A 24,920-nucleotide genomic window follows, 5' to 3' on the forward strand; every position below is an offset into this window, starting at 1 on the left:
TGACTTCACCTTGAGTCTCCGGACCAGCTCAAAGGCCACTACAGTTCAACGAAGGCTGGGAGTTTTTGTAAAGAAATCCCTAGACCATTGTATCCATTGGCTCCAGTTGACTAAACGAACATCTCCTATGGAGACCCCTGGACTTTAGCCAAGCTCACCTGGGCCAGCTAACTTACAACTCACAAGGACTCTGTAGACTTAATTCCAGACATGTGGGATATGGTATATGTGCACAGAAACACTGTGGGAAATCCAAAGTGACTACAGTAAACAGCCATATGAAATCACTCTGGCAATTGGCATGAAATTGCTGTCAAGGGCATGACTCTATATGCAGTACCACGTGATAAATTTCCTTTAGAACTTACAGTCAGGAGGTACTGTCTCCGCTGAGGAGCTTCAGTCAACTGTATAATTCATCATGTTTACTTCATGGCCCTGGCTTTTTGGGAACCTGAGAGTTGGTTCAGTCGTGAAAATAATTAACACCTCATGTACTATTTCCTTTCTCCCTGGTCCTGATTTTTCGAATCCTATTCTTCTAATCTAGTGGTCTCAACCAGGGGCAATTCCCCATCCTCTGGCTTCAGGGCACATTTGGCAACATTTAGAGACATTTTTGGTTGTCTCAACTGGCCAGGCGTGCGACTGGCATCTAGCAGGCAGAGACCGGGTATGCCACACAGCTAAGTGGCCTGCAATGCTTGGATGTCCCCCAGACCCCCGACAAAGAATTATTCTACCCAAAATGTCAGTAGTACTGAGTCCGGAAAACCTAGCTCTACCCTGTTTAATATTAGGCCCTCTGTTAAAAGCTCCTGAGATCTTGTTTAGAAAGATGCTTAACTACATTTGAGAAATAAAATATTGACAGAACAGCGGAAAAGTTACGAGCATTTTCCTGCCAGAATAGACATCAAGTCCAGAGGCCAATTTTCCACGAAGAGATGTGCACTCAACACAAACCGCAAGATGTCACATACCTTGAGGAGTCTGAACGCTGTCATCCAGCACGTCCTGGTTTGCTCGTCCTCTGCACAGAGCAACCTCAGCTCTTTAGTTTCATTCCTGACTTTGTTTGGCTACAGGAGGTAAAAGAAAGTCCTGTTAGTGTTACACAGGGAGTCAGAAACAGCTTCTGTCAAGGCAGGGCTGCATCTGACACAAACCAGAGACAACCAGCTGGAGATCCCCCTAGCAAGGAGCACAGCAGATACACACACACCTGTGTGTTAAGCATTCATTCATCCACCTTCCTGACAAGCCTTTATTAAGTGCCTACCATGGACTGGCCCCAGGTTGTGTACCACTTAGCTGAATAATACGCCATCCTTCGGGAACTTCAGAGGAGACAGAAAAACAAACTAGCACAGGACAACGTAATGTGGTAAGCACAATAGGACAAAGAGGAAGAGGCATCTAACTCTGTCGAGGGACTGGATTCTATGGGAGGAGAACCTGCCTTCTGACTTACAGGAGGAGAGATCTTAAAGTTGCCCCCAGGCCACTGAGAGGAGGGGCTGCTGCAGGGCTTAGCCAAGAGGGGCAACCCCTGAGGAGCTCAGGGATTCTGATGTCTGAGCAGCCCCAAGATCAGACCCCAAGTAGAAGGTCCAGAGAGGGAGACTGATGTTGGCTCTGGAGAATGAGACAGAAGGGGAAGTAGGCACCATGGGGAGAAGACAGGTGCCCCTCCAGAGGCAGGGCCCTTTGGTGAGGGAGGAGAATTGTTGCAGGCATAAACTGACCTGCATCTCCAGAAGAACCCCCGACCTCAGACTCAAGAAACAATGCTGGACACGCCCCAGCTCTCCCTCCCAAGAATCTAGAGGGGTTGAGGGACAGGTGTGACTACCCTGCGCTCGGCTGGTGCTATGAGAGAAGCAGAGACTGCGTTTGCAGAGACAGGCAAGCATGGCTGGTGTGGGCTGGTGGGAAGGGAGAGTGCCAGCTGCTGCTCATACCTCCAGCCCCGCCTGAGGCTGCCTTGGGCCTCTAGCTGGTGTGAATTAGACGCCTATTACTTACAACCGAAAGAGTATTCCCTGAGCAAGGTATGAGGTGATATTTTGGAAAGAAATTTTCCCCTAAGGAGGGGCTCCCCGTATTGTGTGTTCTCGGGATGTGGCTTGGGCTATGGCTCATAAGTCAGCCTACAGGGCAAACTCCAGGCACAACTATTCACTGGCTACTGGATGTGGGCAATGTGGCCAACTTCCTATCCCACAAGGGGCTGTGAAGATTAAGATAATGGATGTAAAACTGTCAGTGGAACATATCATGCACAGTAAGCATTCAGTAAATATCATCTACCATTATGATTATTAATACCACCACAACCTCATCAGGGGAAAAGAAGTGGGCTCTGCCTGTAGGTGTGTGCACATGTGTATGTGTGTCTATGTACATGTGTGTATAATGTATGTGTATGCACAAAGGTGTATGTCTATACCTGTGTGTATGCACAAAGGTGTATGTCTATACCTGTGTGTATGCACAAAGGTGTATGTCTATACATGTATGTATGCACGTGTGGGTATGTGCATGTAGATGTGTGTGCACGCGTGTGTGTGCATGCCAGCACACACATGCATGCAGAGGGTGGGCAGCATTGTGTCTATTCCTGTCTGACCATCCCCACAGCCAGAGGCCCACACAGAAGCCATCAGCTCACTCAGTACCATGCAGGCAACCCAGGTGACAGGCTGGGGGCCCCCTCCCTTGCCCCACCTCCCCTTCCAGCTACTAGTACTGGGCTACAGCCACAGCCCACCCTTTGACGCCAAAAGCCACCCTCCCTAAAACACTGAGCCCACTGGCCACATTATCCATCCCTGTCTGCTTGTCCTTGAGCTTCTGAGCTACTCAAGGACTGATAGCAGCAAGTGTACAATAAATGTTTTTACAGGAATGGATAAATCCAGTGTGAAACTATGTTTCTGTTGAAGACAATAGAAGCAACAATCAAGTGCTGGGCAAGAGAAGAAGTCAGTCTCCTGTGGGCTGCTGAGCATGCGCGCCGTCTGTGGACAGCTTGTGGGTACCTTTATGCAGAGCCCGTGGTCTGTAGGGGCGTTGTACTGCTTCCTGCCAGCGATCAGGGAGAAGATGTTGCTGTCCTCCAGGTCGGCCAGCAGCTGCAGGTGTCTGGGTTCCTGTGACAACACTGGCCAGGTTAAAGTCTCAAGCACAGCAAAGAGCAAATGTGTTCACCTCTGGTAGACAGAGGGCAGTCTCTGCACACTTACAAGCACTTTCCCCGATGACACTATACATATTACATATGATTATTACGCGAGGTGTAATCAGTGCTAAACTAAAACCAAATTCACCCAGTCTCACCCAAAACACCCACTTCCCCAGTTCTCAGACACACAAGGCTGTTGGAACGTATTTGATACTTCTGCCAAATCAAAGCCCCATGACCGGATATTCAAGATAAAAAGCAGGAGAAAATCTATAACCCAAAGGTCAGAGTTAAGAGCACAGGGCCTGTCTGCCTTTGGTTTGTTGTGAGTCCAGAGTCCAACCGTACTTTGGGTTTTCCCACTGGTAGCTTGCTTGTCCCACCCTTCTCCTCCTCAACTCTCCAGCCCAGCTCTGTATCCTGCTCTACGAAATACCCTCCCAACTTCAGCACACATGAGGACAGTGAGCGGGCCACACAGCAGAGCTGGGAGGTCAGGAAGCTACCATGCCCTGTGTCAGTTCAAAGCCCCTCTCTGCAGACGCCCCTTCTCTCTGGCCCAGGCGTCGGCAGCTGCTGACTTCCCAGAGCCGGCCCCAACACCTTCCCAGAGCCGGTTCCCAGATGCTCAACACCTGTGCTGGGGTCCCGCCAGCTCCCTTTCACCTCTGCTGGCCAGAGCAAAAGAGACCGCAGCCCTCAGATGGTAAGTGCTCAGCCAGGTATTGGGTGGACAAGGCTCCTGCCACAGGGTATATGTGGACAGCACAAGAAGAGAGCAGACAAGAGTGTACATGGGAGCAAAGGAGCCTCCGGCCTAAGCTCTCTTTTGAGGGCCTGCAGCTGTTTTCCATCTCCCACCTTCTTCTCACTGGGGATACATGCAAGCCTGCAGTTTATTTCATGAAATATCTATGATACATAAAGTTACACTGGCATTAGGGTGGCAATAGTCTATCAAACATCTTTACAGCTAGCTTAAATCCCAACTTATGAGAACTAGGCCAGTCTCTGAAGTGATGGGGCAGCCAGGGGTGTCTGCTCCCAACCCGCAGTGGGGGTGGGGCTGGGCAAGTGGGGTTCTTAGGCCTGTATTATTTATTACCTAGTTTCTGAGCGAGACCAGGAAACCTGTGACTCCAAGTTCAGCTGTTGCACAATTAGCTTATTAAGAAGTTGTCCTGAGCTTGGAGGAGTCTAAGGTGCATTTAAAAATGAAGCCCAGGTTCACTCTGAGGACCTCGGGGGAGTGACTGTGGCAGAATTAGGGCTGGTGGTGGTAGCTTTTAAAGCTCACCTTTGAAGTTCCCTTGGTGGAGCAATAAAGGCCAGATCTCCGCAAACACACATACAGCTTTTTCCATGATTTCTTTCCCAGCTCTTTCACATGCAAAAACCCTTGAATTTCAGGACAACTACTGGAGTTCAGAAAATTCTGTTGAAGAACAAATTTTTAAAATCACATAATGCTAATCTAAAATAATTAAAGCAGACATGTTATCAGCATAGCTGACATTTTCTGAATTATTAAAAGACTCCTTTTTGGATCAAAATGAGAGTGTTCTCCTTTCCAAAGTCTTAAAATCCCATCTCAATTCGTGTTGCATAGAACATAATTCGTATTTAAACATATGCAAGCAAATGGACCTTTCCAACACTGGTGATAACACGAGTCATGAATTTCCCTATAAGATAGTGCACTGAAGGATCCAGTCTGACATCAGACTGAGGGCAAGAGCAAGTGCCATGACCAAGTGATTGGGACTCTGGAGACTGAGAGTGAGTATGTAGTGGCCACTTTTACCCAGGCACCCCTCCAGTCAAGGGTCACATAAAAGGTGTCATGTGTCCGCAAGTGATGCACCCAGGTGCAGGACATCCTGGTGATGTCCCCCTGTTCCAGCTAACTCTTCCCACAGGCAGCCTTAAGAATAAAGGCTTTATCAAAACAAAACAAAACAAGAAACTACGCTTTTCATCAAAGGGAACACAGGCCAAGGGCCAGGTCATGGAGCGAAGTTGGGGAGGTGACGCTGGCAGGTCCTGCTACTAGACTGGGAGGGGACAAAGCTCTTTTCCCCCAGGTGGGAAAGGCACGTCGGACAGAGCCCTGGTGCACCTGGGTCAGTCCTTCTTGAGTCTCAAGAGATCACTGCACATCTTCACAAAGCACATGGATCCTCTCAAAGTCAAGGCAATTAAAACAGAATCTGCCATTTCACTGTTCACTGTGTATAGGTGGTAACTTAGTGCTGACACCTCTCGCCAGAACAGACACATGCTATGGTCAGAAGGGCTTCTGAAGACACCACCAGAACAGAGCTCTGAAACTCTTATCTTTTAGATGCTGAAACAAATTTGGTGATAACAACATAGAAAAAGGGCTTATGAGGAGAATTCTGTAGGAACTACATTTTAGTAGTTTCTCTTACATGTAATGTCACCTGGATCTTGTTGGTGGCCTTAGGAAATGGTTTATTCTCTCACTTTTAACATGTACACAGGCACATTTTTAGGGTGTAGCTGTAACATTCCCATTCCCCACTCCCAGCTTCCCCGGAGGAGTGTGTGTGAGAGCTGGGCACAGAGGCCCTGGTGGCTCCCTCCACTGGAAGAGGAGGTGGGGAGAGACCAGGTTTTCTTAGAACAGACTTTATGAATCAGGACAATTAAAGCAGGTTTCTTTATTTGTAATATATGGCAAGTTACTTTTAAAAGTCTGTTGTGGTAACCCGATCATCTTTTACTATAGACTCTGTGCTTCTGCAGAGATTTCCAAGCAGCTAGGCGGTGGCCTGACCTGGGACCCCTGCTCAGAAAGGAGCTGGGGAGCCCTGAGACTGGGGTTTCTCCATGCACCCCCTGGCCCACACTCAGCAGTGGCATCACTGGACTCTTCTAAGTCAGAGCAAGGGCATCGTGTAAGTGCCTGTTTGGCTTAGAAGGAACCCAGCTACACACAGATTTTCCAAGGAAACTTTTAATTTCTGGTTACTCTAAACCCTCCCCCCGCCCCGCTTAAGAGCCAAGGTTATAAATGGTGAAAGATGCAATCTCTTTAGGTTTTTTACAATGCTGCCATTCAGTTCCAAGAGGATTTCTATTCAGAAAGTCTATTTCAGCAGAGATCTATTGTGGCCCAGTACCTGCAAAAGCTGGGTTTGACTGCCATTTGACTGCTGGCACCAAGTAACCATCTGTTCTGGGAAGAAATTCTAAGAAAATGGGAAAAAACAAATACGTAAAAGGTTAGCTTCAAAGTGAGGGAAGGTATGTCATATAGATATGTCAATTTTAAAACTATTCCTACCAGTATAATTACATACACCTGTATTTAAAATGGCAGTCCTTTTTATTCTCCTATCACACAGAAGAAACACCTCCTTCAAAAGGTTGTATTTCATTTCCTGAAATGCTGGGTACTAGTGTGGAATACCAACTATGTTTACTAAGGGATTCATGTCTCACAGCATGCTCCATGGCAAAGAGCGATGCCAGCGTCCCAGCCCAGTGGCACAAGTGCACAGCGTGAGATAAAGAATTCCTGAAACTAAAAGGTAAGCCCAGTCACGAGAAAAGCCTGTTCTGCTGCATTCCCCAAAAACAGTCTTCAAATTCCTTACTTTGGAATAAAAAAGCAGCTAAATTATCAGAGTCAGAAATGGCCCTGGGTCTTCTCCCCAGTTGATGCAGCTCTGACCCATGACTCAGGATGACAGCGAGTGCCCCAGGAGCTAGGAGGTGCCCTCCCTATCCTGGCCTCTCACAGGACAAGTGCCTCTCCCAAAGAAAGAAAAGAGAGATCAAGGTGACCAGCTCAAGACAGCAACCAATCGCACTGATTTCTCTAGTCATTCTTCCACGTTATGATCACAAAATATATTTGCTATTTGCAGAGAATAATGAGTTTTTCTTCTGCTAAGTGTTTGATCAGTTCAACTGAGAACTTTCAAAATAACAGAAAACACCCAGCCTCTCCCAGCTCCTGTCTTAGAGACTAACCCCCTTTACACTGTGTCTATGTGAAGAAGGAGACCTCTACCTTCAGCCAGTCCCACGCACATTTAGTGAAGCACGAGACTGGGTTTCAAGCAAGGACTGCTTCATTAAACTACAACTCTGATTCTCAAACCCATATGCTACACCATGCCTCTCACTCACTTTCTAATCTGATACTATGAAACCCAAGTATAAACTTCAAGATTTCAAGAGTCCCAAACCCCAAACCTGAAGAGGTAAGACTCACCATGGGATTTTTAAAGAACTCGTATTTTGCGTAATTCTTCCTGAATAGAAATTTACTCTCACTGGCCATGGTACTCTCCACCTGGACCACCAGCTCATGGTCTTCCAAGCACCTCTCTGCAGGGGCAAAGCATCACGTGTGAGACGCAACAGGTGGGAAATTCATGGTAGCTTTACAACCAAATGGAAGATTTGTTCAACTTTCTATTCTTCTTTAAACATTATGAATACAGATGAGGTCAGGAAGGAAACTAAATTTAAATCTCTCTTTAATGCATTACCAAATGCATAAGAGGTCTTAAGCTATACAGCATGAAGAATTCAGGTCAATACTTATTTTTATATACTTCTTTTGAATTTGGGATCAACCAGATGTTAAGGAATGAGCCCATAAGACTCTTAGCAAATGATTTTGCCCTTAAATTGAGAAATTTCAACTCTTGTAAAGACTATAACAAGTGAGAAAATATTCAAAGACAAAGGAGAAAGAACTTGAAAGAGGTGGAGGAGGGGGATGACCAAGAAGGCGCAGAGATGGAAGGAGATGGAAGCTTTTTGATGACATCAAACTTGGTTGCCAGAAAAGATGGTGCTGTGTACTGTGGGAGAGGCCGTGATGCACAGCAAGACTGTACGTACATACTCATCTTTCACACTGAAGCCCGCACGCACATCATGGAATAGTTCTTGTCAACTGAATTACACGTGAAGGCAGGGAAGAAAACACACTCCATCCTCCAGCACCCGCTGTGGACACGTACACACACACACGCACGTACGCACACGCCTCCTTCACAGCATCTTACATAGCAGCACTGTCCCCCAGAAAGGGAAAAGTCGCTTCCCTCACTGTGTGAACACAGTGGTTCCAAGTGGAGCGGGAAGAACTCAGCATACTCTAGAACAGCGTGTGCCCAGAGAGGCCGCACTGCTCCCTTTCATGGCAGTTACGTCCCTTCCCAGGCACCTCCTCAGAAACTGTCATGGGAGGATGGTGGCCATGGGAAACTAACCTTATGAAATCATGGAATAAAGAAGATGAACAAATGTACAGCAGGGTCAAAGTGTGAACTGATGCCAAAATGGTACAGATTAACATGCTATGGAATTGCCACCAGGGTAGTTCTGTTATCCTAAGACCCTACCCTCCTCTCCTGCAGCCAGACTGGAATCTTGAGGAAAGTCTCATCTTGGAAGGAAGGAATGAAGTTAAAGGCAAAAGCATTTCTCAGTCAAAGTAATCTCAGAATGCAGAAAAGACTTTCCGTCTACAACGAACAACTGTCGCCATGGGCACTCATCTCAGATGGGCCCCAACCGGCATGCAGAAGCAAATTCTGGAGCTGATTCGTGCTCGGCCCCGGTTTTGACATTACAAGGAAAGGATTCCTTGGTAAAAACACATTTAAAGCCAGAGTTTGTGAAGGAAAGGAATTTTCTCCCCGTGGCTGCCAGAAAGCTCAGACTTGGCACCACCAGCAAGTGTGGAGCAGTTCCCATTTGTCCCTGTCTGGGAGGGAATGCTGCTAGCAACATGTGAACCAATACATGGCCCTCATGTCTCCCCATGATATAAAAAGAGAGAAACCAAGAACATGCAACAAAAACTGTTACGTTTGCTTTCCAAAAAGAGGTTCATTCATCGAAAATGGATTTTCCAGAAGGAAAACAAATCAATGACTTCTGTTGAAATGTTTATTCAGAGAAAAATGTCTTTCTGTAGTTACAGGAAAAAACAAAAACAAAAACCCAAAACCAAAACCAACAATCTAATAACCTGTTGATGGTTGATTTACAGAACTAAAAATTTTTATCAGGCAAAATAAGGAGAAATAAAAATGGGAGGTGATAGCTACCTAAATGAGGAGGATATGTCTGTTTCCAAAGCAAAGGGCATTTTGTCTCCAAAGAACCCTGAGGAGAGCCAAAGAGGATGCCTGGGGCAGCCACCAGCCCCAAAGGGGGTGGCCAAACCCACGCAGGCGCCCATCCTTGTGGACAATACTTTCCTGTCTCCCTGCGCCTCCCCTGGAAAGATCATGGGAAAGTTGCACATGGCAGTGTAAACACACAGGGGGACGTGTCCCTGGTGGTCAGATCCAGGTGGACAGGTGAGGGCTTGGTGCCCTGGCAAAGGGGGGCCCAGGAACTCGGGATAACCGGTGGGCTGTGAAACTGACTGTGTATCCTGAAAGAAGTGTGCTTTTCTGACGCTGGTGACTCCAGAGGGCGCCTACCATACCCAGAGGTGGGTCCCAAGACAAACAAAACATCAACTCCCTTTTCGTCACTCACAGCAGGTCAGTGAACACAACGTGGCAGGTGACCCCTTTCTCAGAGATCCAGAGCTGTGCAGCCTCCGGATGCAGCTGAGTGCCCCTGGCACAAATGCTCCAGGCACCAGTGTTCCAGTTGGCTGTCGACTGCACATCTGTTCAAAGATCTTCCCTCCAGTTTTAATTTTCTCCATGATTTAAAGATATGTATTTTCAAATGACCTTGCATGATTATAAACAATCACATCACTATCTATAAACTGCATGATTACAACGGCCTAAGTTAAATGGGAACACTACTTTTCAAGATAATAGTCCAAAAATAATTTCAAGAAATGGAAAAGGCAAAAATTCCTTGAAGTACATTTGTATTTTTCAAATTTCTGAAACTAATGCTGGCATTACTCTACTCCTCAAGAAAAAATATTTAAATATCAAGACAACTCAAAAAAGAGAATCTTACTTCCTTGCCTTAACCCTTGCAGCTAAAGTGTGACTCCTCGGCAGAAACCTGTGCTGCCACTTGGCAGTGGAGGGGCCATGGCAGAGCCGGTGCACGGAAGCTGTGCACCCCACTGTCTCGGCCTCACATCAAGCTGCAGCCCTTGGGCCACTCCCTGCCCATCATTCCTCAGCACAGCCCACCCAAGGGAGAGAAAAGAGCTGTCAGCAAGCTCAGGGCTTTCCCAGGCTAAGAAACTGTCAACAGAGTAATCAGTGAGATAGCCCTGACGTGTGGATAAGGCCGTAAGTGGACTTCTATTTATAAATTTTAGTGGGGGAAAGGACATCTTTTGTTGCTTTTCACATACAAAAGGGAGAGAGGGACATAAAACCAGCCTGCAAAAGGCCCCCTCTAATCAGCAAGAGTCAACAGGCGCCGGCTGTTTCTCCCTCCACACCTTTCTGCATGTCCAGCTGTCAGCATCCAACAGCGTGGCAGCCACAGGACCTCCAGAGTTACTGCCACGGTGTTTCTCATCTGACCAGGAACAACCACAAAGCTGTAAACAGCCCGAAAAGGACTTGTTGCTCTTCCTGTTTCAACCTAATTCTCAGGACAACAGAATTCCTCAAATCCTTGAAATTTGTAAGATCTGGCGGAAACCCTCTTCTCTTTACTGTGTTCTCTGTGTAAGTTCCAGCCTCTCTCCCAGATTATCTGACCTTAGTATGCCTGATGTCTACAGTTACTTGGGGCCTGGGTGCAAGAGGCCCAGGCACCAGGTGCCCCCCACATTCCCAGGGATGGGTTTATCTGCAATCTCATTTTCAAGTTCAGGGGGCATCAAGATACTAGTTTTGTATGTTTAAATTTGTATTTTTCAAAATTCCTTTTATCTTTTTTTTTTTTATTTTTGAGGCAGGGTCTTGTTCTGTCAAGCAGCTGGAGCGCAGTGATGCAAACACAGCTCTCTGCAGCCTCAACTTCCTGGGCTCAGGTGATCCTCCTGCCTTGGCCTTCCAAAGTGCTGGGACTACAGGCATGAGCCACTGCGCCTGGCCAAAAATATCTTTTAAAATATAATTTTAAAAGATGACTGTTTAATATCACTTCATCCTCCATGTGTGAAGCTGCCCTGGCTAAGGTGAACCTTCCAGAGACTTGCAGCTCACCATGCTCGGGGCAGAAGGGATGGGGACACCTTCCAAAAAACCTGCCCCATTCTGGCAGCCTCAGCTGGACTTACTGTCGGCTGTTGAGTGGCCTGGGTCAGGGACAGTGTTTTCATGGCTAAGAACTCCACTCCAGACACTGAGACTGAGAAACATCCCCAACAGGTAGAACCTGGGGGCAGTGCTAACATAGGAAGGGACCATTTAAAGGGACAAGTGAACTGGGAATCATAAAACAGACCATCATTCACTAGGGCTTCACCTACCAGGGCAAGGGGCTTTGCAACAACTTTTTCAAGTGCGTCCAGTAGTGAATGTCCCCAGGAGCTAACGCTGGGAAGGGCCACCTGACCTCAGTCTGCTCATAGGAGTCGTTCTCTGCTTATCCACAAGCGCAGCACAGAGCGGGCAGGACAAACCACCCTCAGCGAGAGGGGCTACTCTGCCGAGTGACAGCAGGGATGCCACTGTTGCTGCCAATGGAGGGTGACCAGCATCTCAGAGGAGCGATGCCCTCCAGGCTGCAGACACCCACGCATGGTACTTTTCTCCCACATAAAGGGAACCACCTGCTGCAGGCTATCTTGGGAACTACCCTCACTTTTTCTAAAGCCATCACTTCCTTCTGGGTATAGAAAAGGTTTAATATTATTAAGGGACTGATATTTTAGCTGTTAAGATCCTTATACAGGTTGAATATCCCTTATCCTAAATGCCTGGGACCAGAAGCTTTGGTTTTTGGATTTTTTTTTTAATTTTGGAACATTTGCATTATAGTTACCAGTTGAACAATCCAAAATCCCAAAATCAGAAATGCTTCAATGAGCATTTCCATTGAGCATCAAAACAGTACTCAAAACATTTCAGATTTTAGAGCATTTCAGATTTCAGATTTTTGGATTAGGGATACTCAATCAGTAATAATGTACTTTGTACTTTGGAATCTTCAATTCTGGAGGCCCTACATAGGCTTAAAATGCTGTCCAACTTGGGTGCCCTATACCCTCAATTATGGGGGGGTTGGGTTACAATCTGCCTTAGTATCTGCCTTATAGACTTGCAAGCACTACCTGCCTTTTGCCCCAGCCACCAGCCTGGCGTATGTACACATCCCTGTGAGAATACCTGACATATAATTACCTGGGCAAGTGCTCTCTACAAGGAGACAGCAATGCCTGGGGATGTGCCCTAAGAGTTGGAGGGCCAGAAGGGCCCAGGAATACCATCCATGATAAAGAAGAAGCCCCTATTGGCCTTGTGGCCCTTGCGTCCCTTTCCAACGGGGATAAAGCTGAGATACTCAACAGGCTCTCTGAGAGGCACCCCGCAGCCCTGCATTTTCTCACTAATGAGCTTCTGATAGTTGAATGCTGCCAAATCATGGCAGAAATAAGATTTTTAGTTAAACAGCAACTTAAATTAATTTTTTAAAAAACGTTAAGTGATATGGTTGGGTCACAAAACAGTATTCAGAGAAGTTATAGGGATGGGGACACAGAAACCCTGTGTCAACGGGAATGAGTCCTGGGGGTACTGACCTTATAGGCTGGTGAAACTGGTAGCTCTAAAAACTTGCAAAGTCCTCTGCAAACCCAGCCAACAGAAAAATGTGTTTCCTAGTAACTAATAAGAACGGGACCGGTGGTGAGAAAGAAAACTGAGGAAGGAGAGGAAGGATATTCTAAGGAATTTCATGTATCTTCAAATCCCAGCTGTGTGAGGTTCGTTATTTTTTTATTTTTTATTTTTTTTGTGAAACAGGACCCAAAATTTGACACAAATATTCCTCTTTTTTTTTTTAATCATTTCACTTGTTTCCCTTTCCCTTTTTTCCTTTTATACTTAATTTTACAATAAAGTGTCATCGCCCACTAGAATGTATTAAGTCCATCTATAAAGAAGAGAAAGAAATAAGGTATGTAAATATCATATCCCTACAAATCCTGTGTGCTTATGGACATTTCTTTTCCTATTCTCTCAGAGTAAATGGTTCTTCATTTGGTTAAAGTTTTAATGCATCATTTATTTATCTACCATATGATAGTCTAGAAATCAAATCACATGAAATAGATAATTCAAAATTTCTGAAACATTCCTTATATGTTAAAATTTTATGTATGTATATCTGTACCCAATTTCTATGTGTCCTGAGTGTGTCCAATTATATTCAAGTACTAAATATCTGCAGAAGTCCTTTCCATAGTTCTTTCAAATGAAAAGAATATTCAGACTTTTGAATGGGCTTTCAACAATAATCATTGTATTTGGGTCAAACTATACAGACTTGTTTTTAAAATTTTATATATATATATTTTTTCATACATATATATACACATGTAGAGACACATGCTGAAGGTTTCCCACTACTGTCTAATTTCCAAGTTACTTGTGTGTCAACAGGTGCTTTTGACAGCCTTATCAGACCACTGTAGGATCCACTCATGGACGTCCCAAGCTGGAGCTTGACGGGACAGCTAGTCTCCATGGGAACAACTGTGACATCATGGTCACTAACTGTGGACCTAGTAAGTGATCCTGGCAGGAGAAAGCTGTTAGTGACAATGGAGGAGAAGGCTTCTGTCATCACACAAATGCGTTTAGCAATTGGTAGAGATGGGAAAGAAACCAGCAAGAGTTCTATCCAATTCCTTCAAAAAGCATACCGTCTCTCCAAAGTACAGGGCGCATTAGAAAACAGAGACTTAAGGTGGTGTCAGCTCAAATTTACAGTGCATTATTTAGGCTTAAATTGTATAATATTACCTGGAAGGATGCTACTCCAGACCTAGAGGTTTAAATTAAGTATTCCAGACCTAGAGGTTTAAATTCAATGTATTAATCTTTCAAAAAAGGTTCATGAGAAAAATTTAGAACTATGGGAAGTTTCCAATCTGTGTTATTTTTCTCTCCTTCAAGACATGGAACAAATATAGCTGTTGATTTAGAGAAAATTTTGGTTTTAAATATTTTACTATGACTTTGTAAGAACTATATTTATTAGATAAGAATTTAAGCAAAAGTCTGAAAAGCTTTTTTACCTAAAATAAGCCACCTGAACAAAATACCTCAATACGTTCTGTAAAGAGTCAATATCTTCAAATATTCTGTGATACAAAATATTCTCTTACTTTTTAGGCATGACATGGGCACACACATATACACGTGCATGAACACTGTTCAAAGCCTTATTAACCAGCAGGCAGAGATGCCATGTAAGACTCAACTCGAACTTACAGCAAAGTGCTTCATAATTTGCTCCAATTCCCAGCGGACCTCTCTGCACTTTGCTGCCTATAACCATGGCTCCCTTCTTCCCATGAGCTGAGGAGCTGATCTCAGAAGGGCAGCTGCAATCCTGTGCATGGCCAGCTCTCTCCAGAGCACCTCAAGGGCACCTCCCTCCTGTCCCCCGCCCACAGGTGTGCAGCAAGCTCCATGTGGCTCTGACAGCTGGGGAGGCCGGACAAGCCACAGGGAACCTCGCCATGTCTGAGCCCTTGGCAAGTTATTACCTCAACCATCCAAGCCAAGATTCCCAAAGTACTAGGGGAAAGGGGCTGGAGAGAGGAGAGTGAAATTTTAGGAGAAACAGAAGAGGCAGGAGAGTCGAGGGGAACCCAGAGACTGCCTGCTAATTTGGCAGGGGACACTGCGGTCACACATTTGGCATTTGGCAGCAGCGGTCTTCATTCAATTGCACATAAGCATCCCCAGGTGCCAATCCTGTTCTGATGGTTCCCTACCTAATCCTAGGTGCGGGTGATGCTCCACTAGTGTCCAGCTGTTGTCATCCACACAGTGACTTTTGTAAACCAGCAATTGGCACAGGTCTCTGGCTGTCATGTCTGCTAGAATCTCCACCACTTTGCTTGTCCCATCTTCACTAAAGACTTTAACATCCTGCAACACACAAAGGGGATAGTTACAGATAAACAACTTCAGGCTTTCAAGAAATAAAAACTGAAACAAAAGAAAACAGGTAAAGTAAAAATAGTAGTGCTCCAACACATGGGCAACTGTTTTTCCAGGCAGCCAACAGGTCCCCACCAGCTGCAGGGATGTGACTCTTCCTCCCTATCTCCCCTTTCCCACCTCCTGGGGGCAGAGCAGGTAGGATTACAACATGATACTCTTAAAATGCCCAGGACAGCTCATGGGAACATACAGCACACGGCTAAACCACCAAACCTGTCTTAAGAAGTGACAGGATTCACAGGATTCATTTAAAATACGCTGGTGGTCTCCGGGTTGGACATTTTACAGTTGAACCAATTGAAAAAACAAGCAAGCAACAACAAATCCTGTAAATCTCCCTCTTCCCATCATAACCTTTGACGAGTCCACCTGTTCTCCCAGGGCACAGGGTCCAGCAGCGGCACCTACAGCCTTTCCCGCAGCACCTCACCCCTCACAGACACTGAGGCTCTGGGTGGAGTGGAGATGAATTAATACAAAAGAAGGGCATAATAAAAACATAGTCACAAGATTCTTTAGCCCCTAACCCCTACAAAGTTACAAGCAAGCTTCATTTGCCCGGTACCGTTCAAATCCATGAACACTGAGCAGCTCCAGGCCAAGGGATGGAGAAGTAGAGTCCAGAGGATGGGAGTCTATCCCTTCCAGGCAAGACCCCACAGGAAAGCACCCTTCCCAGAACATGAGGTGTGTTTAACAAATCCTTACCTCGACAGCCCGGAAAAAGCAGTCAGAGGAGCAAGATGGCATTTTAAATCGCGACTGCCTCTTGCAAGGGAGCGTGTTTCCGTCTCTCCCCACTGTCCCAGGCTGGCTGTGTGGAGCCTGCGTGTGCCCTGGTGGGCAGGCTGTCTCCGGGCAGCAGGGAGGCCACCCACCCACCCGCTGGGCTCCCAGGCTGCCTTGCATGGGCTCCCTTAAGGGAGTAAATCCAGCCACAGTGATGCAATCACCCCACGGACTTGCTCTCCCACTCCCATAAGACAAGACCCGGACTTGGGGGTGAGGACGCCAACCGCAACAACACAATTCTCACACCAACTGGTCAGAAAAACCCCCGCTCAATGCTTTCCCATGGCAGTGAAATCACACACAGGCAGCTGAGAGGCTGAAACACATGCGTTCTCTGAATCCAGACCCATCTGCCAACCTCCAAATAATCTTTGTCCTGCAACTGATGTGTCAGTGGCAGCTTTGGAGCTGGATCTGCAGGGTGGGTGAGAATGTTAGTCCTGACAAACTCCCTCCGAGGCTCCCTGCTCTCTCTGGCCCCTTTTCTTGTGTTTGCAAGGGGGTGCTTACTTGCTCTGAACTTTGATTTCTGTGGCCGGCGTGGAGTCTGACAGCAGAGGGAAGGGCTGGGAGGCCCCCGCCTTAATCGGGAACTGGGACCACTCCATTCTACAGGGACCCTCTTGACCCTCCTACAGCTAGCTACCCTCAGCTGTCACCCAGTGGGCAGGAAGGAGTCAATGTCACTCAAGCTTGAGTGCCCAGGTTGGGGTTGTGGGGGTGGTAGGGGCGGGGCTCAGCGAGAGCGGAAGAGCCCTTCTCTGTGAGGACAGGCTAGCCTCCCAGCAGACGGGGGACCAGCCAGGGAAGCCTGCACTCTCAGGTAGGGTCACTGCCCCCTGCCTGCCACCTACGGGCCACTTCTCCAACTCAAAGAAATCCCAGGGCTGGGGCTGGATCAGGACCCAGAGACTTGTTTTCAACTCTTATTTATTTTTCAAGAAATCCACCATCTCTTTTCCAGAATTTATGTGTCACTCAATGAAAGTATGCTTCCCCCAACAAGCAAAATATTCAAATACAGCTGACATGGCTGAATAAGTCTACAGAAATACAATTTAAGTGAAGAAAACATGTCTCTGGGTCCTAGGTAGGAATGTTATTAAAATGCATTAACATAAAAGAAAAACAGGAATTTGGAAAATATAACTGAGCTCCAATAATGCTTTATAAATATGCTAACCATCATAGGGAATGTCTTCAGGACGAGTGCATGCCTTCTGCTACCCAAATCAGGGTTCCTAATGCTCTTCTTCCCTGAGTCTCAATGAGCTTATCTGCACTGAGGATACATGATCTTCTCTAGGAAAGTGAAATTATGTTGAAGTGTGTGTCTCATATCTCTCCAAGTCTCTGCCACTTTTCTTGTTCAAATCAGCCATGCCAATAGTTTTCTCATTTTTTTTTCAGCCCTGCTGCATTTTTCTTTAAACTCTCTCCCCAACCCCCATTGTTCCACAGCCATCCCCCCAAAGGTCTATAAATAGCCCGGGTATTAAAAGCTGAGATATGCTTGGTCACACGTCCACCTCCACTCCTTTTAGATTCCCACAGAGGCTGGGCTGGCGAGACCCTGAGGGGGCAAGGCAGACAGGAGACTGAGTCAGACACAAAGGCAGGCACCCTCCAGCTCCAGCGACAGGCCCCTCTGCCCCTGACACAGCACTCTCTGGTACTTCCAATCTCACCAGGGCCCTCCAACCACACACAAAACTAAGCCCCAGAGACAGAACACCAAGAAAGCCCTGTGTATACCAGCCGTCTCAAACCACCCAGTCAACGCGTAGAGCTACTGATGAGAATGTTTATAAGGAACACAAGAGGTACGAGGGCTCCTATTACAGGGGACTGCCAGCCACTGACCACGAAGTCTTTAAGAGCTGGCAGTTCTAGGAGGAGCATTCTGTACAGCACCAACTGCCCCTTTAGTAACCACCTGAGCACTGCTGGGGGCTCAGGTCTCCTGCGGAGCAGGCCTGGGTTTCCCTGGCCCATCCAGTGTTCAAGCATCTCACACGAGGTGGGCCTAGAAGGTTCTCTCGAGCAGGTCAAGGCCCTTGCCCCGCAGCAACTCACAGTTCAGCGCGGAGATTGTTACCACAGGCAGTTAATTTCCAAGGTATGACTTGTTTAGGGAATATAAGAATCTGGTAACACCAGGAGGGGTGAGAAGCTGAGACCCACAAGTTCTATCTGAGTTCTATCCCGGCTTAGCCTCCTACTGGCTTTGTGACCTCGGATAGGTAATTAGCAATCTAAGACTTGCTTTCCTCATCCAAGCTGTGGGGAACTGCTCTGAGAATCAGTAATGTAAGCAAACACTGCTTAATCAATGTATGGAAGTTACTACATTAGTTATGACCTATCTTGGCCTGGGGTGGTGGTTCCAAAGAGGAACTTAGAAACAGACTTGGCCATAACCATGCTTCATCAGTAACTAGCTGTGGGAACATGGCTGAGCTATCCAGCCTCTCTGTGCCTCAGTTTCCTCATCTGTAAAATGGAAATCTGTAAGCAGCACCAGCCTCATAGTGTTGCTATGACATGGATTAATGAGATACCCTCTTGAAAAGATCCTGGCCCCTGACACGTGCCCTCCCTGGGACGTGCTTGGATCCACCGTGGATCTGGGAACAAGGCAGGCTCCAGCTGAAGGCCTGTGGACAACCACCGAAGGGTGCAGGGGCAGGACCCTGAAAGCTGCTTCCAACTCAGGATTTCAGTTCTGAGAAAGCAAACCTCATGACCAGTTAAGATGCAGCAGGAACAATTCAGTCAGAAAAGCCACCCCTCAAATCCTCAATTTCTTTCTCTCTAGGGCAAAAAAGCCCCTAAATAGCAAATTGTTTTTAAAAATAAAACGGCAATATTAAAGAGGGCATAATTATGTCAACAGCATGAAACTCTGTCTTTTTAGAGTTAGTTGGGGGAGGAATGGTTTGCAAAGCTACCCAGACCTCTGGCTGGCTTGGCACTGAATCCCGTTATAAAAGCCCTGAAGTGCTAATAGAAGGTTCCACTGTTCCCAGACTTTCTGTTGTCACTTTTTACATATTCACTGCATAGACAAAAAAGCAAGAGCTTAATTTTTTTTGCAAACTTAAAGGAAGAAGTTTAAGAAGAATTGGAGTTGAAGGTAGATCATTATCTCCACGGCCCCAAACTCCACTCTGGGGCACCTGGTTTTTTGTCTCAGTGGCCCCCACGGGGTTGATGTGTGTGTGGGAGTCATTCAGGCCCCTCCTTGCTGTCAATCTTAGCACAGACCCTCACTCTTGCTTCCTGCCACAGTCTTAGACCTTGCTCTTGGATAACTTACAGGCTCAGGGAATCTCATTACTGCATCCAAAAGACCTCCTGACTGGCTGTGAGTCTTTGCTCAAGGCTCAGCAGTAATTGCCTTGTAAAAATAGCAAATGGGGCACTCTCTTTGTCCTCTTCGAGCCCTCTGCAGCGTAAGATGTCCCTGGACAGACGGCCCGGCCTCCAGGGTGCACACACTGACCCACAGTACCTGAGATCCACGCCTACCCTGAGACCTTCACACAGAAACCGAGACATCCGAGGGCTTCTGGGCCAGCAGCTCTTGCGACCAGTTTCGTCCCAGTTCTTAATTATGATCTAGCATACTTTTTAGTTCAAAAACTCTTTTAGGATGTAATGTAAAATGGAGTTTTTAGTAACTCTGGTAAATACTCGTGGTAAATGTTTTGGAGAAGCCAGGTTGTAATCACAGGGCCAAGTGGAGGCATTCACAGGGTAAGAGAAATTATCAAAGCAGGCAAAAGGGCCCGAAGACGTGATATGAGGTTGCGCATGTGGATGAAATCCTGTTCTGGGTGACCTACCCTACCCTACCTGGCCTCCGAGGGGCCTTGAGGAGAAAGCAGGAAGACTGCTGTGCCAGGAAGGCAAAGGAAGCCTTAACTCCACGCACATGTCTCTGCCCCTTTGACAGGAGGTGGAACTATTTCTGGAAGGCAGAAAGCTTGCCCGATGTCACAGAGGTGGAAAGTACTGGAGCCAGGATCTAACCAGGGCTCCCCGCCCTGGCTCTCCTTGCCTTTCTTCTCCACTGCAACCCACTACCCAGCGTGTACCAGGTGGGCTCCAAGGCTTCACACAAAAAGGCTTTTGATTCCATGTGGCCCTGAAGGCCTCAAATTGGGCAGACCCTGAAGCCTGGAGGTTTGGGGTAAATTACATTTACTTCAGACTAGGGCATAACCAACCAGGGTAGGCTAAATTAATCTCACCAAAAAGGAATGTAATTCTGCCATTATTTTTTAGTTCTGTTTTAAATTAATGATATTATTTCTTGATATAAGGGATAACTGAAGCACTACACATGATTATATGGCTCTACTCACCATAACGAGAACACGCATAATAATCCTGTTCAATTATAGTGACTCAAACCTACTTTAAAAAAATGTGCTTAATAGCCTGCATTGTCCCACCTGAAGTGTTTTGTTGTTAGCCTGGGAGCAGTTCAGTGTCCCCCACCACAGCTGAGGCTTGACCCTGAGGCCTGGTCTCAGCTCCCCAGGACGCAGCACACTGCCCAGGGCTATGGAGATGAGACTTGTGGCCTGATTTCAAATACTGGAGGAGCCCCCACTGTCTGAACACAGCAAAGAGTGTGGCGCAGGTTCAAGGGGTGGCATGGGAGCCGGGTGCCCCACCCTTAGTGAGACCAGACCCAGAAGGGTGTGGCCTGATAGCCTGGGTTTCCGCTGCAGGGGGTCCTGAGGTCCTGAGTACCAGGAGCTCAGGGCAGTGCGGATGACTTGGGAGAAGCCTAGCTGGTTGGGCCAGTTGCTAGGGCTGGATGCTGGAGGGAGAACCACAGGTTGGGGGAGTGTGAGCTGGCAGTCTCCAGGGCTACCTGCTGGGCTAAGCATCCCAGTTGCTCCTCCTACTGAAGAGACTCTGTTGCGCAGGAAAGGCAACTGTGCTGCACACTAGAGGGTTGTCCCAGTGGCCTGAGAGGTGTCCCTAGACCCCCGCCAAGGTTGGTGCTTGCACCTGCCCTGGAGAGCCTGGTCACGGGCTTGCCAGACCCAGCCATGCCCAGCTCTGCCGCCTCCAGCCAGGGTGGTGGCAGAGTGCAGGACGGGATCCCTGGGAATCCCGCCCATGGCCAGGGAAACCCTGGTATTTCCCCACATCAACAAAGGCCAAAAATTCCACTGCTATTACTGCAACTGCCTCTCAACTGCAAGCGCCACCTACTGGCCTGTAGGGTGAACTGCATAACTCAATGTAATTCCTGCTGACAGAAGTATACAGCGGTGGGGGATGAGATAAGCCTCCTGAAACCTCCACCTCCCCATTTCTCTGTAGGAGACAGTGAGTCTGACCACTGGTCCAGCACACTGTTACTACAACCTACAAACAACTAGCATTTGAGAAAACCACTACACTAAAGCTATCTATAACCAAGTAATTCATAAAATCCTTGGCCCCCTAAAACTACAGAGAAGCCAAGACAAAGGAACTTAACCAACATACAGAACAGTCACATCCTCAAGGTGGGGGAGGGAAGAAAAAATACCAAGCAAATGAAAGTAAATTCAAAAATAAGTAGTGACCACTTCTACAGATGAGAAGAAACCAACACAAGAACTCCAGCTCCATGAAGAAACAATGTTGTGACATCCACATTAGCCCTCTAGCAATGGCTCCTAACCACAATGAAAACTTTGAAATGACAGATAAAGAATTCAAGATATGAAGTGTAAGGAAGCTCAATGAGAGCCAAGAGAAAGTTGAAAACCAACACAAAAAAACCAGAAGAGTAATTCTGGAGATGAAAGATGAGATATATATATATATTAAAAACAAACAAAACAACAACAACTTTTGGAAATGAAAAGTTCACTGAAGGAATTTCAAAAAACAGTTGAAAGCTTCAACAATAGAGTAGACCAAGCAGAAGAATTTCAGAGCTTGAAGACTAGTCTTTTGAATTAGCCCAGATAAGAAGAAAAAACAATTTTTTAAAAAAGAATAAAGCCTTTGAGAAATGTAAGATTATTTAAACCTAGGACTTATAGGTATCCCTGAGGGAGAAGAAAAAAAATAAGTTTGGAAACATATTTGGGGGAAATAATTCAGGAAAATTTCCCCAAACTTGCTAGAGATGTAGATATGCAGATACAAGAAATTCAGAGAACCCATTAGAGATACTATAGAAGATGCACATTCACCAAAGAATGGTCATCAGATTAATTCAAGGTCAACATGAAAGAACAAATTTCAAAAGCAGTTAGATAGAAGTGTCAAATCACCTATAATGGTAATCCCATTAGACTAACAGTGGACTTCTCAGCAGAAACCTTACAAGTCAGAAGAGACTGGGGGTCTATTTTTAGCCTCCTTTAAGAAAAAAGAAATGTAAGTCAAGAATTTTATATTCTGCCAAACTAAGCTTCAAAAATGAAGGAGAAATAAAGCCTTTCCCAGATAAGCCAATGCTGAGGGAATTTGCCACTACTAGACAAATCCTACAAAAAAATTCTCAAAGGAGTTATAAAAATGGAAACAAAAGGATGATACTCACCATCATAACAGCATACATAAGTAGACAAAGCTCACCGTATAAAGCAATTACACAACTGAGACTACAAATAAACCAGCTAACAACACTATGACAGGAATAACACTTCAAATACCAATATTAATGTTGAACATAAATGGCCTAAATGTTCCATTTAAAAGACATGGACTGGCAAACTGGATAAAAAAACAAGACCCAGCCATCTGCTGCCTACAAGAGACCCACCTAACGGCTAAAGACACCTACAGACTCAAAGTAAATGGGTGGAAAAATATATATCATGCAATGGAAAACAAATGTGAGCAGGAGTAGCCATTCTTATATCAGATAAAACAGACTTTAAGCTAACAACAGTTTTAAAAAAAGAGACAATGAAGGGCATTATATCATAAGAATGCATTCAATACAAGAGGACATAACTTTTGGAAATACGTGTGCAAGCACCAAACCACCCACATTCATAAAACAAATACAACTACACCTAAAAGAAGAGAATGACAGCAATACAATAATAGCGGGGGGCTACAACACCCCACTGACAACACTAGACAGGTAACTGAGGCAGAAAGTCAACAAAGAAACTCTGAACTTAAGCTAGACCTGATCAAATGGAAATAAACATTTATAGAACATGTTACCCAGCACCTGCAGAATATACATTTTTCTCATCTGCACATCAAACAAAATTGACCAGATGCTTTGCCATAAAGCACATTTCAATAAATTTTTTAAAAAATCAAAACCATATCAAGTATCTTCTTGGACCATAGTGTAATAAAATTAAAAATCAATACCATAAGGAACTCTCAAAACTGTACAAATACGTGGAAACTAAAAAACGTGCTCCTGAATGACTTTTGGGTAAACAATGAACTTAAGGCAGAAAAAAAAATTTTTTTAATGAAAATAGAGACACAACATATCAACACCTCTGGAATACAGCAAAAGCAGTGCTAAGAAGTAAGTTTTATAGTGTTAAATGTCTACATCAAAAAGACAGTTCTCAAATTAACAACCCAATGTCACACCTCAAGGAACTAAAAAAACAAGAACAAAACCCAAAGCTAGCAGAAGAAATGAAATAAAGATCAGAGCAGAACTAAGTGTTATTGAGACCCCAAAAAACAAAACAAAACAAAAACCAGAAAAACCCACAAAGGATCAATGAAATCAAAAGTTGGTTCTTTGAAAGGATAAATAAAATTGATAGCTAGCAAGTTTACCTAAGAACAAAAGAAGATTCACATGAGCACAATCAGAAATGAAAAAGGTGACATTACAACTGATACCACAGAAATACAAAAGATCATCACAGATTATTATGAACATCTCTATCCACACAAACTAAAAAACCTAGAGGAAATGCATAAATTCCTGGAAACACCCACCTTCCTGAGATTGAATCAGGAAGAAACAGAAATCCTAAATAGACAAGTAGGGGTAATAAAATGGAATCAGTAATTATAAAAATCTTCCAATTAAAAAAAAAAAAAAGCCCAGGACCAGATGGATCCACAGCTTTTTTTTTTTTCCTTTCCTTTTTTTTCTTTTTTTTTTTTTTTTGAGACAGAGTCTCATTCTGTCTCCCAGGCTGGAGTGCAGTGCAGTGGTGCAATCTCAGCTCACTGCAACCTCTGCCTCCTGGGTTCAAGTGATTCTTCTGCCTCAGCCTCCCAAGTGGCTGGGACTACAGGCACGTGCCACCACACCTGGCTAATTTTTGTATTTTCTAGTAGAGACAGGGTTTTGCCATGTTGGCCAGGCTGGTCTCGAACTCATGAGCTCAGGTGATCCACCCACCTCAGCCTCCCAAAGTGCTGGGATTACAGGTGTGAGCCACCATACCTGGCCCTACAGCCAAATTTTAACAGCCATACAAACAGGAGGTGGTCCCAATCTTACTGAAACTATTCCAAAAATTTGAGAAGAAATTCTTTCCTAACTAATTCTACAAAACCAGTATCACCCTGATACCGAAATCAGGCAAGGACACAACAAAGTAAGGATACTGCAGGCCAATATCCCTTATAAAAACATAGATGCAAAAATCCTCAACAAAATACTAGCAAAGCAAATCCGACAGTACATTAAAAAGGTAATACATCATGATCAAGTGGGTTTAATTCCAGGGATGCAAGGATAGTTTGACATCTGCAGATCAATAAATGTGATTCGTCACATCAACAGAACTAAAAACAAAAACCATATGATTATCTAAATGGATGCAGAAAAAGCATTCAGTAAAATACAACACCCCTTCATGAAA

The 24,920-nt window shown here is 45.5% G+C and overlaps 1 protein-coding gene across 20 annotated transcripts in view; it reads right to left on the reverse strand.

The window, feature by feature from the left end:
- Positions 1-24,920, reverse strand: part of GRB10 (growth factor receptor bound protein 10) — a 203,055-nt gene that overhangs the window by 21,763 nt on the left and 156,372 nt on the right. For all 20 annotated transcript variants that reach the window (XM_063606236.1, XM_008962875.6, XM_034964099.3 and 17 more), the window contains 6 exons: positions 15,069-15,225; positions 7,434-7,549; positions 6,334-6,402; positions 4,485-4,622; positions 3,045-3,155; positions 984-1,082 (listed from right to left, as the gene is read on the reverse strand). In XM_063606236.1, the coding sequence (XP_063462306.1) occupies positions 984-1,082; positions 3,045-3,155; positions 4,485-4,622; positions 6,334-6,402; positions 7,434-7,549; positions 15,069-15,225 (690 nt within the window). The remainder of the gene's footprint in view (positions 1-983; positions 1,083-3,044; positions 3,156-4,484; positions 4,623-6,333; positions 6,403-7,433; positions 7,550-15,068; positions 15,226-24,920) is intronic.

The sequence above is a fragment of the Pan paniscus genome, chromosome 6, assembly GCF_029289425.2.
Source record: "Pan paniscus chromosome 6, NHGRI_mPanPan1-v2.0_pri, whole genome shotgun sequence".
Lineage (NCBI taxonomy): Eukaryota > Metazoa > Chordata > Mammalia > Primates > Hominidae > Pan > Pan paniscus.